At 38.1% G+C, this 17,345-nt stretch overlaps 1 protein-coding gene across 1 annotated transcript; it reads right to left on the reverse strand.

Moving 5' to 3' along the window:
* Nucleotides 1-1,224: 1,224 nt before the first annotated feature.
* Nucleotides 1,225-15,953, reverse strand: LOC106638350 (uncharacterized). Its single transcript, XM_089592661.1, has 7 exons — nt 15,876-15,953; nt 6,412-6,665; nt 3,482-3,594; nt 3,125-3,396; nt 2,589-2,707; nt 2,357-2,467; nt 1,225-1,517 (listed from the first exon to the last, which is right to left on the reverse strand). The coding sequence occupies exons 1-7, from the start codon at nt 15,922-15,924 to the stop codon at nt 1,305-1,307; spliced, it is 1,131 nt and encodes a 376-aa protein (XP_089448787.1). The 5' UTR covers nt 15,925-15,953; the 3' UTR covers nt 1,225-1,304.
* Nucleotides 15,954-17,345: the final 1,392 nt, after the last annotated feature.

Raw genomic sequence — 17,345 nt, forward strand, 5'->3', positions numbered from 1 at the left:
AAGCAAGGCTGTACATTTTATTATATTTCATAGAAGTACTGAACACGAAAAGATCATTCATAACACCTTTTTCATTTCTTCACAACGAATTTTAGGGATTCATACAGTAATGTGGTCAAACGAAAGTTTTCGTAGCTATAAAAAGGCATAAACGAATAATTTTCCGGCTATTTTAAAACAGTTTTTTCGTACATGGTGTTAGGATGACATTATTAAAGGACATCTAGAACTTTTGCAATCAACATTTTGTCCACAAATGTATTGTTGACAAGTAAGATGACCTCTTTGATACACGAAACAGTTTTTTTCTTCTCAGCACTATATATTTATATTGTAATTACTTGAGTTAGTCGAAATACTTGATTATGCGCATATGAATATATATACGTACACCACGTGATTTGATTAAATGGATTTCATAAAGTATTCCAGTACATAACGAGCAAAAGTTAACAATGAACTGCGCGGCTTGTCTCGTAAGTTTCTGTATTACCATACACATAACAAGGACGAATGCAAGCATCACCTTGATTATATCCCAGGGTCTCGAGATGCAGGAGAAATTCCAGGGACAACGAAAGTTTCAACCCTAAATTAATGCACAAACATCAACCCGAGCGCTACAGGAGCCATCCCTCACAATTATCATCTCTGGTTTAACTATTTCACATTTGCGCACGAACTTTTTGCTCTTTGATCCCACAAGAGGTGAGCCGAGCAGAGAAAGGCATGTAAGGGACCCTGTGCTTTATTAAAATTAAAATGTAGGCCATGCCATGTATGTATATTTATGTAGGTAAAGATTCTGTAGTTATGTGAGGGCTGCAACACTTTGTATTCATGACAATAGTGATGACATGAAATTGTTGTTTGAGGGTGTAAACACGTAAATTTACGTTTATTTCTTTGTGAATTTTTCACAAATTTCATTCACTTGTATTTACATAAAATTATCACACTTACAATCATTTCTACTTTTCAATTCGATTTTTTACTTAATTACGAATACTTCGATCGGTTGTTCTCAAAGTCTGTGAAACTCTGATTTTGAACCCCTTTACCTTCAAAATTTTCGTAGTCATGTAAAATATTACCAACCATTCTCTTATTTCCAAAGAACAACAAATATAAACTGAAGATTTGCTGGAATTTTTTTACCTGCTTCCATTGGTTCAAGGTGCGGACGAAATCCGCTGCTCTGCCTTAGGTGGCAGTTGTCGGTGTTGGTCCTTGCCAGCAGAGGAGGGCGAGTTGGAGGACAACTGCTGCCACAGGCCCGTGATGAGCGGCACGTCCCGGAAGCGCTACGACGAGCAGACGAGGTCGAGTTTCCGGGACGTCTCGGACTCGGTCCAGGTGCTCGTGATCAGTTGCTTCTGTTCCGCTGCTGTTGATGTCGAGTCATTGATGCTGGTGGTGCTGGTGGCCAATGAGGGGCTCGGGGTCGGTGACTTATTGTTTAGGGGCTTCATGGGCATGCCGTTTCTCGCCCCGGACGTCTCGTCCTCGAAGGATACCTGCAATCAACGGCACAACAATTTTTTGTTGCTGTAATGACATTCGGTTCTTCGTAGCAAATATTAATACCTCATATATTTAAAAACTACAGGTTTTTCAGGCAGTGATTGGCAGATGTGCAATGACAATGTCTATTTCATGGACTATACAGAGATAAGCTGAAAGAGATGCAGCTGGTGGTGCAGGTAAGATATACAATGCACGCGTCTCATTGAATATGCATGAGGGATTTGGTTATGAATCACTATACGTGGCGCGAAAAAGTTGAGTAATCGCGAGAAAGATACATACAAGATTGGCCGAGTAGGAGAGGCTGAATTATTCAGGAGCTGGAAGAGAAGGATAACTCTCGGGGCTCTCGCGAGTAAGATAAATAAATAGAAACTCATGGAGCTTCATGAATTTTCTCTCTACTGTGGGGCAGAGATTATTGGGAGACCGTATTATGGTTTGTTACTAAAAAAGAAATTAACAAATCCTCCAGAGAGTCTTACGTCACATGCGCGTTTTTAATAAATAACTCAAATGGTAAAGAGTACGTACTAAGACTACGTGGACAACGATGAGATAAAAATGCGGATGGTGCGCTTTTTGTTTCCAGAGTCTTAGTAACGTGGAATTAAAGGAACTAGTATCGTTTCTAAAACATCGTTCAAGAGACAAAATGTCTGATTTTCGTAGAATGTGTAATAAAAATATAGTCTTCACTTTAGAAATACAAAATTTTTAGTTGCAAAATACTACTTTCTCTGGATATGACAGTGATTTAAATACGGTAATCAGAAATTTTGACGTTAGCTGTTTGAAATTATAAGTTAGGGTTTGATTTTACACGTACTTGATTGTCCACTGAGGTGAAATGATTTTCATCGAACGTGATGGGACATGTCATGCTACTGTCAACGAAGCCAACACCATCTACATGAATGAAAGTCGAGTCTCTATTTTTCTGCGCAGACAAACACACGCGGACACATCCAATTGATCGAAATATCATAAGTAAATGGAAAAAATAATTAGAGATACGAGATGACAATAGCCAAAAACATAATGGGTATAAGAATAATCACCAAAGAAGAGTCAACTTTGGACTCGACGTTTGTCTTGTGGCTCGAGCTCTTGTTCCTCCCACGAAGGCTGCCTTTGCACTTGCGTCGCTCTTCCGGGCTTTTCTCGTCCGAAACAGCTCCTGCGAAAGAAAAGAGATTTACATCTCACCTGTACGCTCTATGCGGAATGTCCATGCCTCATTTTTAGTATAGCATCTTTTCCGTTTCTTATTTCTCGCTATTCGCAACAAACTCGTGTTCGTATAGGATGATATGCATTTTTTTTGTAACCTTTATGCCACTAGTTTTGCGACCAACGTTCTTTTCATTAAATATTATCACGATATGTTTTATTTGTTGTATAGGTACACTATTAAAACTCGTATACAAACAGCTAAATATAACGGTGTTTTTTCAACTAATGAAATTACTCGTTCTTAGAACATTTACTCTTACGAGATATCTCAAAATCAGGTAAAACAGATGTAATTTAATTCCAAATCATTCGTGTTGCAAATGTACTACCTATTCCATCGAATTTGGTCGAGCACCTGTACCTTTTTTGTGACCCTCATCTAGTTCGTCATGTCCATCCTCATCGGCGAGGCCATTCGACAATTGTGGGCCTTGGCAGGCGCCCGTGTCCAGCTCCGCCAGTTGCCAAAGCTCGTAGGCGGCGTTGAACGACTGGGCCACGGCCAGAGTGACCGTCTGGGCGACTTTGCGCTTCGGGCAGAGGTAGGCGTGGCACTCGAGGATCTCCTCCGGGTTCGCCGCTATGAAGCCAAACACGTTGCCGTGGGCCCCGTCGGCCGAGCAGTACGAGATGCTGCGCACCGTTTTTTTTTTTTTTTTTTTTTACTTTGAAAAAAAGTTAAGGGGGGGAGTATTGAGGTTGTCGTGCAGAAGCGCACCTGTATATGGAGATGCGGAGCTGCTCCTCTCCGGTGGTCAGGTCCGTCATTCGGATGCCTCGCAAACTCACGGCCAACGAGACTCTCTGGAGCTTTTTTCCACTTGCCTTTGCCTGAAACCGCAGACAAAGGAAGACATTTAGACCCAAGCTTTTCTTTAGGTATGTGCGCCACACCCAGAAAAGAGAAGAAAAAAAAAGAATATGTTGCCAAAGCAGCAGTGCTTCCTCGACTTTTTCCATCTCATTTTCTGTTCTTTTCTCCGATGCGCTGGACCGAAAAGAAGTACTTCGTATAGGATCGACTAGAAAAGTGCATTGGCTTCGTTAGAGTAACAGCACATATCGACTCACGCGATGCAAGTCTTCGATGCTTTACCCGAAAATGGGGAGGCTGCGAGAGAACATAGGACGAGATTCAATGAATATTGAGAATACCATAGAGAATAAAAGGATATATTTGCGAGACGGAGAGTATGTGTTTTGTCGCATTACAGGTTCTCTTGTAATTATGCATTGAAAATTGTTGCAAAAGACAATTTTTAAAATCATCTGAAATATTACTGAGCAACCTAAAAATAAGTAAATTTATAAATTAATTTAACAATAAAAATAAAGAAGAGCACAAAAACCCCCCTCAGGATTGCTTCCCTTAGTAAATAGCTGTGCCATTACATTAACATATTATATTTGCCAGACACGTTGAATTTTAGATCTCTCATATTATTTGTCTCTTACTCAGCTATACATCCCACAAAAGGTGTACGTGAGCAAACGCTGTGCAGAAAAAATTGATAAAAAGTTCCAGTTCCACAATGCATGTATCTTGTGCACATTTTTTTCCTCCGCATGGCCGAGCATGTGTGCTTTCCATTTATTAAGAGTACCATAGAAGATCGTGCGTATGTATGTGTACCGTAATGATTAATGGCCCTTTTCAGCAACAAAAAGTATTTTATTTATATAGTTTACCGTCATCATTGTTTTACGAGTATTAATATTGAAAAAAAATAAAAAATTCTGTGATGAATTTACAGGACGATGAATGAAAAACAGATGAAATAGAATTTTTCAAAACAAAGAAACACAGAAAATTGTTTCAATCAAGTGGACGGAAGCTCCCAACGAGTTCGCGTTGTTTTCATTCGGTCAAACAGCATAGAATATCCACAGTACACCGTATTTGTAATGTAAATAAAAGCTCTCTGTCATGCAAATCTAGAATTAAAAAAACTCTTGGTTGTATGTACACACTTCAATGAAAACAACTCACTTTGAACTTCGTTTATTGTGCATGCTCCATCAGTTCGTATACGTATTGACGTGTAAATCCACAAAAAATATCCCAAATTCGTCCCGTATTTAAAGAAAAAAAATTTTTTTTTGAGGCACACCCTCGAAACTGCCCTTATTTTGTTAGGAATATGGTGGTGATACCGCTTACACGCAAGTGGTGTATCCTTACAACAAAGTTTATTTTTATTTATAGCCAGTTTTACGCACCACTACGCTAATAACGTGTATGTATGTACCTACATATGGATGGCAGGGGTTGGTTGGATTGGATCGGGGAGAGGGTGCACCGACGATGCGCGTAAAGTAACGATAGCCATAAAACGTATAACCAAAGTTATACCGTACAACCAAGCCGTAAACTCAAGTATTTGTTTGCAAACGAAAATGTGTCTCTGTTTGTGCTTGTGAATGTAAGTGTATGCGTACATGTGTGTCTGTGTGTATGTATATTCTCGAGCTTCTATCACTCGATTATTGATTGATTTGCGAGATACTTTTAATGGCCTTTTGGTGAGGCTAAAATGATAAAAACCTCAAATCGATCGTTTCCCAATTGCTCCTCGATCAACGCCCGTGTTGTTTACCGTGTAAATACATATACATTTTTTAAATTTCATTTGTCACGAAAGAGAGTTATGTCTACTTTCCATCTTTTCGCGTAATAATGTTGAATTAGCGGAAAATCTAATAATTTTGTTAAAAGTTGTACACCGAAAACTGTTAATACACTTTCATTTTTTGTTATTTCCAAATATGAACTTGGATGTTCCAGGAGTTTGACGTGTTATGCAAACGCTGAGCTGCACAACGAATGAGATATACGATGAGAACAGCTCATACATCAATATATACATCGGCGGGTATAGGGTACACCAGTGCATAACAGTAGTAAAAGACTTTTCACGTCAGACGCTTATACCTATAGCTCGGTCGGATGCGCGAATCGTTCCACATAGTATATACATAACACCCCTTTGTATCGCGTGTAGGGTCGGTATCCATATCCATATTGTACGAGGTTTAGCTTGAGCCTTGTATCTATCACCACTTTTTTCATGTATATAACACCAGATTTACGAGCTTGTTGTATGGATTTTTTCAAAAAAGCTAGGCACATAAACATTCATCTTCTTCGCTGGAATGTAGTACTTGACTCTATTCTGCACTACATACGAAATTTTTCTTAGCTGTTGCTGAACCTCCTACCTTTTATCCTTATTGTATGTATACATGTATCTCATATACCACAAAGTTATAATTGTTGTGTAATTTCGTGAAGTAAAAAAACTAAAGTAAAAATCATATGAATTTTAGGGTCTCAATATCATCTTACTTTAAATAATATTAATAAATACACAAAGTTAGTGTATGACGAAAGTTAGCATGAGGCTGAAGTAAATAAGACTTGTGTAGTTTTAACAAGACATTTTTGTGCCAAATGGTGAGTTTAGTTTTTCTACTGTTGTGGGATTATACGTATAGCAATTAGTAAGGAATGCAAAGATAGATAGTTTGCTTCATTGGCACGTATTGCATGTAGTAATTTGTATAATATAATCATAAAGCATATCCCATCGAGGCGCGGATCACCCATACATAGTCTCACAGAAGATAGAAAACACGTGCAGCCCGTACCGTGCACACGATGGTCTTGATGGCGTGGGCCGTCTCCTTCTCGCTGGAGGGCGACTCGACGGGGGTGCAGCCAAAGTACTTGAGCTCGAAGCTCGTCTCGGGCAGGAGGTCGGGCTCATCGGGTCCTGTGCGGCTGCTACTCGCGCTAGTACTCGCACTCGTTGGTGCACTGCTGCTCACCACTTCGGCGCTCGACGACGTGCTCGGGCCCACCGACTCGCAACTGCTCGCAAGCGCCCACTCCTCGCAAAGCTCTGGAAAATACAAACAATCGTGTACCGTTTACAAGGACAGAGTCAGTAGTGCCGTATGAGGAGTTTGAGGTTTTAAAGGGAGCTATGGTTCATGATACTCAAAGACTGTAAAACATATATATATATATATATATATATATATATATATATATATATTTTTTTTTTTTTTTTTTTTTTTCAAACGGCTTAGAAACTAAAGTTAGGAGGTTTTAGTGAACGTACACGACATTTTTCTGTTATATTCTCGCCCTTCTCTTGTGAAAGTTGGTATAAAGAGTATAATAATTAGTTTTCGTGATGAACCTGCATTGCGTCATCCCGCTTAGTTTTAGTTGCTGCTAAATCAGTGATTAAGCTTGTTCGTGCGATAAAATTGTCAACCAGTAGATGTCCAAATGACTAAAGTAAAGTCAGCAAAGTAAAATTAAAAAAAAAATAAAAAAACAGCCCCGAGTGATCACATTGCAAGGCTCGAAACAAATCAATTTCAGTCGGTTTAAGGAAAGGAAAAAAAAAGGGCCGAGAGAAAAGACGTGAAAAAGAGAGTTTGAAGCGATGGGAAAAAAGGTGGGCCAGACAATCGAGGAGTCACCGTCGCCCTCACTCTTGCTCTAACGAAGAGACATTAGCTCGTTAGATGCGCAGCGTACGCGACCGGAATCCATTCGCTTCCCTCATTTTGGCTCCTCCTCTGCAGCTCAACCAACTCTTCCCGTTTTCCAACCACATGTACAACCACCTCCCCCCATACTTCCACTACAACTGGACAACAAAAACTCTCCTGTAAAACGCACGTCTTTTCTACTTTACTTTGTTTTTTCACCACCTAAAAACAGTCAAAAGTAGGTATACACTACCTGCCTACATTTGCGGTTGTTTTTTCCCATTTTCTTTTTTTTTTTTGCCGTTATTTGGAGTGGAATGTTTCGCGAGAGTTTGGAGAGCACGGAAGACTGCATTTTTTTAAGTACGTCTGTTTCAATGGGGTGTTCGTTAACTCTCCCCATGTAGCGAAGAATTGCACAACTACATTTGAGGTCGTAAAAAATGTTTCAACGCTTCTCGAGAGACGAAATTCCTTTTTTCTCGCTCTCCTCTACATATTTTTCTCTTAAAATTTCTGGACGTGCAAGTACTTTTTTTTGCAAGTATAAAGTTGAATCTCGCTTCTTACGCGTACACCAGAACTCTCGTGTCGTCATTTTTCAGGTATACCTCTTATTCCACTAAAACAACCTAAATCTCATAAAATCTACTCCGCTACATAATCCAACTACTACTATTACAATTCAAGAGGCATCAACCGAAAAAGGAATTTACAACGCTACAAACAAAGATTGACTGGTTTCATCTATCGTTTATAGCATGGAGACCCGAGTACACTATGTAAAAAAAAAAAAAAAAAAAAAAAAAAAAAAAAAAAAAAAAAAAAGACAAGTTAGACCACAACAGCAGTGGATATACGGTAGAAGCGATAGCTCTGATGTAGTTATAAATAATCCACTGTGAAACAGTGCGTATATATGATTTCCAATCGAGTCACTGTAGTTGATTGATACGTCTGAATAAAAAAGTTTACGAATAATTGCATATAGTTACAATGAAAAAAAAATTTTAGTTAAAATGGATTGTGAACTCTACCTTTCTTCCTCGTTTCGAGGAGCTTTTCAATATCTCTGTCCATTGAGTAATACCGAGTTATTGCATCTCATTGAACTATCATAAGGTATTTGGAGAGACTAGTACGACCGTTATTTTCGGGAAAAGGCCGTAGCTCTAAAGTGACGATAATTGAGTTGCTGTTCTACCTCAGTTTAGCTGTCATTTGTTTCATGCACACTTGACTGCACAGTTGGGTGATACAATAAAGTGTTTCCCAGCTATGTGTCACCAGTTCCCTAACTTTCTCGACTCCCAATGGCCATTGCATACAACTTTCAACAGCTATACGTATAGGTTTGATATCTGTGGGGATATATGCGTGGGATATGTGGGTTTGTATACTTCTTTTACTTTTTCCTTTATCAGCTGTTCGCTATAAATCGGACAAAGTAGGTACTTTTACGAGTTCGTTTAAATAGTCTCGACGAATCAAAAATATATTGAAAAAAAAAATAGTAAAAATAAAAACAATTTATTAATCGTACGTAATGTAAATCTTTTAAATTGAAAGCGATTTGTGATACGTGTCCCTAAGAGGTTGGAATATCTGAATCCTCTATAGTTGATGATATGTATGATACGCTACATGTATATATATATTTATTCCTCAAAAACAAGTAACTAGTACAAATCGGTGTGCGTGCAAAGCACAAAAATATGAGAAGTAGAAAAAAAATGGGGCTGCTTACAGTTTTTTCTTTCATTTTGTACTGGCCGTCTCTCTTGAGTGAGAGACATCGATTTTCAATCAACCAATGGGGCGAAAAGAAAACGACATTCGCGGACCCCAATCAATTTCTCCCGGACCATTACTCCTTGTTTCTTTGCGCTCTCGAGTGTTAAAACATCTCGGCTTTACTCGCTCTCTTTTCCTCCATGTGTCTCTAATGATCGACCATCTAACGAAGAGTACCTTTCATTAAATTGGCGATAAAGTCATACCTCCCAAATGTAAACTCGCTCATCGTTAATATTTCTATTCATTGACAATTGATCGATTGTTTGATTAGTTTGTTTAATTGAATCTACCGTGTATAGTTAATTTCAGATGATAAACATTATTGTCGATTATAGGTATGCACCGATGTTTCTAATAGCAGATAAATATATACATATGAAGGCTCAGACTGTACGTGAGTTGTAACAGAGGTGAAAAAATAATTTTTTTTAGTGTAAATTTGACTCCGTCCACGCTCTTGCTTAAGTAAAAGAAGACGAGAGAGTAGGTATACTATACCCCCAACGAGTCCTGGATTTCTATTCGAGCGTACACTTACGTTGTTTTTTTTTCCCCCTACGCAGAAGCCAACGTGCCTCTCAGCAGCCAGCTGTGCAAGGCTTTTCTTCAAAGTAAGCAGAGTCTCGCGGAACACGTGCGCAAATGTTGACTTTCGCAATTGTAATTTATTTAATTGAAGCGCGGACGTGTGGTGATAGAGCCACTGCACCTTTCATATCACCACCATCCCGGGAAAATTAGATTGAACGAGTTCATCCACTCGGCTTTTCGCCATTCGCAAAAGTTGAATTTGCAGTAAACTTTCATTGATTTCAGAACATGTATATTTTGTGCTTTAATTATTATTAACATAATACAAGTATACATAACTAAACACAAGTTTTCCAAATACTGTCTGGTCGTGTGTGAATAAATTGTACTACTGAATACTAATGAGAACCTCTGCGCTTGTCTTCTCACGTTGTCTGACCGAATCAGACTTGAACTACTAAACACTCGTAACCTTTTTTTTTTACTTATTTTCAAAAGTTGTCTGATCGAATCAGACTTGTACTACTGAATACTTATGACATCAATATGTGCTTGTCTTTTAATATTGTCTGACCAAATCGTACTTTTACTACTGAATGCTGATTATTATCTCTACGCTTCAGCTTCTCTACCGATGGATAAAGTTAGAAGACTAGTATTTTAATATTATCTGATGTTAAATAATTTGTACCACTAAATACTAACGAGAGCTTCTGTACTTGTCTTATAATAATGTCTGACTGAATCTTAAAAGCCCGCACTTTTACTACTGAATACTTACGATAATCTTTTACGTTTATTTCGTAAAATTGGCTGACCAAATCGGATACATACTACTGAAGGTTCATGAAAAAATGTTCTCTTTTTGGAGTTCCAAAACTGTCTGACCGCATCCACTTTTACTATTAAATTTTACCACCAACTATACCATTGGCTATTAATACTGTTTAACCAAATGTGACTCTTACTACTTAAATATTATGTTTTTTTTTTTTTTTCCTAACTGTATGTAGTACTATTTTTTTTTTTTTTTTTTCGCTGTGAAACGGATAAACTCGTGGTGCATATTGAAAGTACGAGTAAAAGGAAAGGAACGATTTATTGCCCTTTTCAGAGAGGCACGTTCGCTCGAGTAGCAAATTTCCCCTACTCTTGGTTCGCTGTTTATTTATTTTATTTTTCTATTTGGTTGTTATTTTTAGAAAAGTTCAACGTAATTGTACGTATACATGTACGTTTATGCACGACGATTTCACTTGTACTAAATCACAACAGCCCGTTTAATCGCTGGCTCGATTGCACGGAGGATGAATGATTTGCTTTTTTGTTGGAGTGGTACTCTTTCCCTCTGCTTTTATTATGCCCTCTATGAAATATCGCCGAGTTTCTACTTTTTTTTTTTACCTTCTGCAGTCGCAAATGTTAAGCAGAGATTCATGGATTCACGGTAGTATTAATCACACCCCACGGAGCATAGTCATCGAATATTTGCGTACAAGTTTTAAACTGTACTACAAAAATATTCAGAGGACTTGAATATTTTGTACGAAAAGTTTTTGAATTATATCTGACGTACGACATACGCACTTGTCGTGTACATATTTATGTAATACGTGTTTTGGTACTCGTACGAATATCGACTGCGTTCACACGTTAAAAAGTTTCCATCTCAAGGAGGAAAGCACTAAAAAAACTGCCTGCCCCAACTTTCGAGAGCACCATAAGATCTACCGCACTCGGTGGCGAGAAGAAGAAAAAGCAATTGCTACAGAAGTGCAAAGTCACCAGAAGAGCATTATTTATTTGCGTCCTTGGCACACGTAATGTTAACAAACGTGCTACAGTGGTTACAAATGAAGAATTTTCACTACTTGGTGTCCGGCCCGAGAATAAGTTTCACCCTACGCCGGATACATTTGGCTCTGGATGCTCCAAAAAAATTAGCCCTCGCCATACCGCACCGTATCTATATATATATTACCTATTCCACCTTTTGGCAATCAGGCCTTTAATCAGTGGATACGACAACCCTTTGGCATTCCGTAAAAGGTAGATAGAAAATGAGAAGCTATCGGATTTTCATCAGCGAGGCTGCCTCTGTGTACTTTACTGCTGATACATTATGTAAATATGTGAGGTGCGTACGACTATCAATCGAGATCGTTTGAGCGCGTCAAAGGGGTTAAAATTGAGAATTGAAGTTGGTTGGCCACGTTTTTTAAAATTTATTTTCTTGTTGCTGCCAAACACTTTAACACCAATCTGCATTAAAGTAGATGTTGCCGTGATCATAGTGATGAAACAAACGTGGCTGTAACAGTTTTACGGTCCACTTGATTCCCTGAGTTACCCGAAGGGGCCAGTAGTTATGCAGGAACGTAGTGTCCCTTATGCAAATTTTACACATGCACTTTGCTCGCATAACCATTTGTTCCAGGTTACATATTCTCATGTATGATTTTTTGATGCTTCAACAAACGTTATATGTAATTAATACTATTGTTTTTAAATTAAAAATAGAAAGAGCACGATCGCACTATTCCTTTGTCGCCTAAAGATTCTTGTGACTAAAAATTTTTTTTACATTCACGTAATGGCGTGCTTCAGTGCAGAGGGAAGGAAAAAGAGGCAGGACCCCGCAACTTGCAGTTGTACTTGTGGTGAAAGACAATTCAAATTTTTTTTTTTTTTTCTCAACGCAAACGAAAGAAAAATCCAATGAAGCGCAAGCAAGCAAGCCAGCGAACAAATAATCAAAGCACAATTTTCCCCCTCAGGTCCAGGCTGTTGCGGCAGCCGTAAATCGAATTCCTGAAATTCGTTCTTTTCTTCTTCGTTTACCTTCTTGTCGTAGTGTGCAAGTTTTCTTGGGATTAAAAAAGCTTTTTACGCAAACGAAAAGTTACACCAATTGACTAAAACGTGATTTTTCACACCCAAGGTTCGGTGTGCAGTGCACAGAAAGCCAAGTAATCACTGTATAAATTTGAAACGCAAAGACTCGCGTCTTTTCTTTCCAACAGGTCGTTTGTGCTTATTTAGATATTACACTATGAATTGAGTTCTGTTTTCATGTATAATGTAAAGAGATGCATAAGTTTTGTTAATAAACAGTCATAAACTCTGTCAGCTTTACGTATATCGTATACCGATTTCATTGAAAAAGCATTTCAGTTTGTTGTTTCAGTGAATAGGTCTATTTGTAGACTACAGCCAGAAGGGTGTTGTAAAGTCCTTGTCCTTTTCCTGCTTAGAATTTACTTGCTTGGTGAAAATTTCCACCCAAATACCATCAAGTAAGATGACGAGTTGATGGTGATTGCGCGCTCCGGCCAACCTCATTCTCTACCAAACTTACTTACTCGAAGTTCCCGGCTAAATATTCACACAGTTCATCTAATTTAGCGAGCGATTCTAATTTCTATTCGTCCAAGTGAACACTCGCACAAGTCTTCATTTAACTTTGTCCAGAAAATAAATTAATGAGTAATTCAAATGAAGTTAACAGTGACATGCCGTGATCCATGGTTTTTTTTCGAATTTCAGTACGTACTGCTTCGTAATTGAAAACCAATCAGGTTGACAAGGTGCAATGAAGGGGTTGTTAGTAGAAATTTGATGAAACAATCTCTGATACTCAATAACCTAATAACCCTTGAAAAATACAAACCGAGAATTCCGAGAATTTCATAACAAATGACCTTCTGTGATGGATCATATCGCAAATAACAGTTGGAGCGAAAATTTTAATTTGCGCAGGAGCATGTACTTAAAGTCTGGCAGCGTGACACAAGTGAATTTTAACACGAGTACGTAATGTAGCAGGGGTGGAGTGTCAAAAACTTTAGCAAAAGCGGATTCTCACTGTCTCCATTTCTGTTGATTTAATTTAATTGAATTCATTCGCTGAGGCAAGAGCACATCGTTTTACGTTTTGTTTGCAAAAGTCACTACGTACAAATGAAGCTCTGCGCCGAATTTCAGGCTTTTTAAATTCTAAATGTTACTTTTACGTTAAATCTAAAAGTTATTTTTATGATGCAACTAAACCAAATTACTCTGAACGGGAATTTTATAGTTATTTATCTTGCGACAGTTGCAATCAAAATTTATTTAGTGATATCAATTATTCGATACATCGATGAGTAAAACACTTGACGCCTCACTCCCAAAACCATCAACAAATCAATCACCATCTCTCTCTTACATCTCTCTTACAAAATACGAACATGCTTCATCGCTATTAGTATCATATGTACGTATCTTCAATTTGGGATATAACTAAGGTAAACTTTTTTCGATTCGGGCTGCCTTGCGCCATTTACCGGCTCGCTGCACTTCGCAGCACAATTTTACAGCTGATTGGCTTCATTTGCGATGGAAAATTATACGTCCCCTCGGAACTGAGACGATAAGTCCGATAACCATCTCCAATACTCATACGTGTGTACACACACATAAAAAAGGAGAGAGAAACACATTAAAGGGGTATTGGATTAATCGGGCCTGAAATTAGAGAAATTTGCTATAGTATCTCGTTTTCTATGTTGGTGGGTGTAAGGGTAGAAAGTAAAAATAATATACGTGCTAAGGCATTAAAAAAATACGATGCACATGCTTATACGAAATAATGAAGCAAGTAGATATTGGCAAATCGCTCGGAACTTGGTAGCAATATCAGTGAATTTCACCTTTTTAGCTTTCCTTTATCTTCATACAGTACAAAAGAGCCGTGAAATCCCCACCCTCATGTGTCCACAGATGTTATACATATCCATGATACACGAACACATTCTACCTCTTCTTTGCTACCATGTATCTTTGGATCCTCTTGCTTCCTCTGTCCATTTCTTACCGCCTTTCTCTTTCTCTACATCTCGGTGCAATCAATAAATCGATAATTTTTTACGTACAGAAATTTTTATCTTTTACACTGTATCACCATCTCTTTAAATTTCAAGCGTAAATTCTCGATTTCCTCTATAAACAATTTTGTTTCATAAACTTTTCTTTCCCACAAGTATCCTTGTCCATTGTTTGCTGAATTTCCCGGCGCCAACTGAGGTCTCGTATTCAATTGAGTATAAAAATTTTTTCGAAAAAGACTTTTACCTTGAGCGTTACAAGCACTATTCTACGCTTTGTCTGGTGCTGTTTTTCGTTCTCCAATACTTCAGCAGACAATAAATAAATACACAGAACTATACGAAAAAAATTAATCCTTCATCATCCTTACAGTTTCTTACCTTGAACATCTGCTATTTAATAACAGATCAATTGTTGTACTACAAATAGACCTTTAGAACTTGGTGATTTTTTTCCTTCGTTTTTCCCAGTCCTGGCCCCGGACAAATATGTTGGTGCGCACATTTTGTAAAACTGCAACTATTTTGCACAGCGTATTGTGTACCTGGATCTACGTTCGTATTTCTCATCATATTCTCCAGCTCTGCTCCTGCCACCAGATATTGTCGCACGTGCTTGGGATACACGAATCCAAGGCTTGAAGGATGGAGGTGACGAAAGACATAATACATCCATGTGTTCCATTCTAGACTACACATAAATGTAATTTATACACACGTATCCCTGATGTTTCATCTCGGAGTTTGTACCTTGGAACCACAGAGGCCCTTTGTCTCTGCACCTATTTGCTTATCTTTCTGTTTGAGCTCACTTGCTCATTATTTATTTTAAAATACAATAACGTATGTACCCTTTTCTGTCTATAACTGTGCTTTTCAATGGATCATTATTGTTACCACGGTTTTCGCGCTTACGAGCTACATTTTCGACTCATTTCGAGTGTTTACTTTCATTAAAAATCACCGTATCGATAATCCTATTTTTATTTTTGTGTCAAAAGGGTAATTGTAACATATTCCAATTAATACGGTGAATCAAAAACTCATCAGTTCAAATTCTCAGTTGTCACTGGCAGGGTATACACATCGCTGATTGCAAGTGTAAGTAATGATGACAGGATTGGAAAAAACATTGTTGACAAATTCGACGAGGCGTGAAAAACTGTGATTTGAGCTACGGCCGCAATTGAATTGACAAACCGATCGAATGTAGAAGAGTAGCTGTTGCGCTGAGGTTCGTGTCCTTTTTCATAGAGTCGTTTGAAAGCGGTTGTGTGAATTCTTTGTAATTTAACAGTAAAATTTGTTTGAGGGTAAACAGTAAAAAAGAGAGTTGGTAAAAAATGTACAATTTAGACGATAAGTGCACAAGTAATTGTAACAATTAATTACACGTGAAAAAAAAAATCTTACTCTTGTGCTTGGAGTTGCTCCTCCAGAGGCTCCTGAGGAACGACGACATGTCCCTCCCTTCCACCACAACGTCTCGCTCATACACGTATACGAGGGACGTATAGTCCAAACACGTTGTTTTTCTTTTCACCCAATGTTCACCCACAAAAAAAAACAATGTAGTTAACTCTAAATTGTGCCATCACAGGCACGTGTATTAAGTCTTTTTAGGGAAAAAAAAAACACCACATAATGAAAACATTCGAATTTATCGTATGTCCACACCATCGGTGGCTGATGCGCACAGCCTCGCGGCAGGACGCGCTCTGAGACTCCCGTAGGTATACACCATCCAGCCGAGCTTGCGCATCTCCTCCACTCCCGGCTCGATCCTGCCCACAGTACCGCCACTGTATACACGTATTTTTCCAGCTTCCATAGTATACGTGGGACATGCGGCGCGTGTGTGTACCAGGACACGAGAGAAAAGCGTCTGGCTGGTCCAATGTGCTCCTGTACATACAATACTTTTATGTATGTGCCGGTGTCATCGACTTCTTCTTGTGCCGGTAGGGTACGAGAATCTCTTGTGGGAAGAATTTTTCGACGTCTCTTGTAGCATTTTTTCTGGTGTTCAAGCCTAGCTTTCTTGTTTCAAATCACAGGTTATGAGAAATTTTATTTTTTATTTTTCAGTACGACTAGTCTTCAAGAGTGTTTTTATGTCATATTTTTGCTTCATAATGAAAAAATAATGAACGAAAACAGCTAAAAAACGGTTTTTAGTCCTGTTGTAAAAACAAACAAATCAACTTACAACTCACAAGTGAGTGGTCGATATCAAATTAATTAGTCCTAATAGAATAACTTTTATTTCTACAATTTTTTTGATTGCATATAACGTGACTAGCTTGATTTTTCAATTTACACACGATTGATGGCACCATAAATGGAAACTTTTTAGATTTACTGGGATTGTGGATATGCAATCAACAACTACAAACTTTCGTATAGCTACTGTATACTAACTGTCGTCCCAATCAACCCGAAGCTTTAATCTCAGTTTAAGCGCCAATTGGCTATTGCAGTAACAGCAGTTCATTTCCCAAATTCATAAAAAATGCGTACAAATGAGTGCTAAAAACTGATTTTTCAAGTAGCTAAATACATAATTTTTCTAATTAACTCATGCACTCATAAAAATACTAAACTGAAGATGCAACAATACAAAATTTGTGTAATGTATGTACGTGAAAATTTACAAGTAAGAACTTGAATTAGGTGTTGGTAAAAGATTTGTTCATTTAAACGTTACAATAATACCCAAAACTTCGGCACAGTAGGCATTTAAGGTAAAATAAAACTGTCAATACATGAACGATAGAACTCAGATGGGCTAAGTGCACAAAATTTATTTTAAAAAGCTTTTACTCTGAGCTAAGAAGGACTTTGTCAGAAATAATAATACAAAACTTGGTACGCTGGAGAGTG

Source organism: Copidosoma floridanum, unplaced genomic scaffold (genome assembly GCF_036245765.1).
Source record: "Copidosoma floridanum isolate Cflo_tuat_1 unplaced genomic scaffold, Cflo_Japanese_pri ptg000019l, whole genome shotgun sequence".
NCBI classification, from domain to species: domain Eukaryota; kingdom Metazoa; phylum Arthropoda; class Insecta; order Hymenoptera; family Encyrtidae; genus Copidosoma; species Copidosoma floridanum.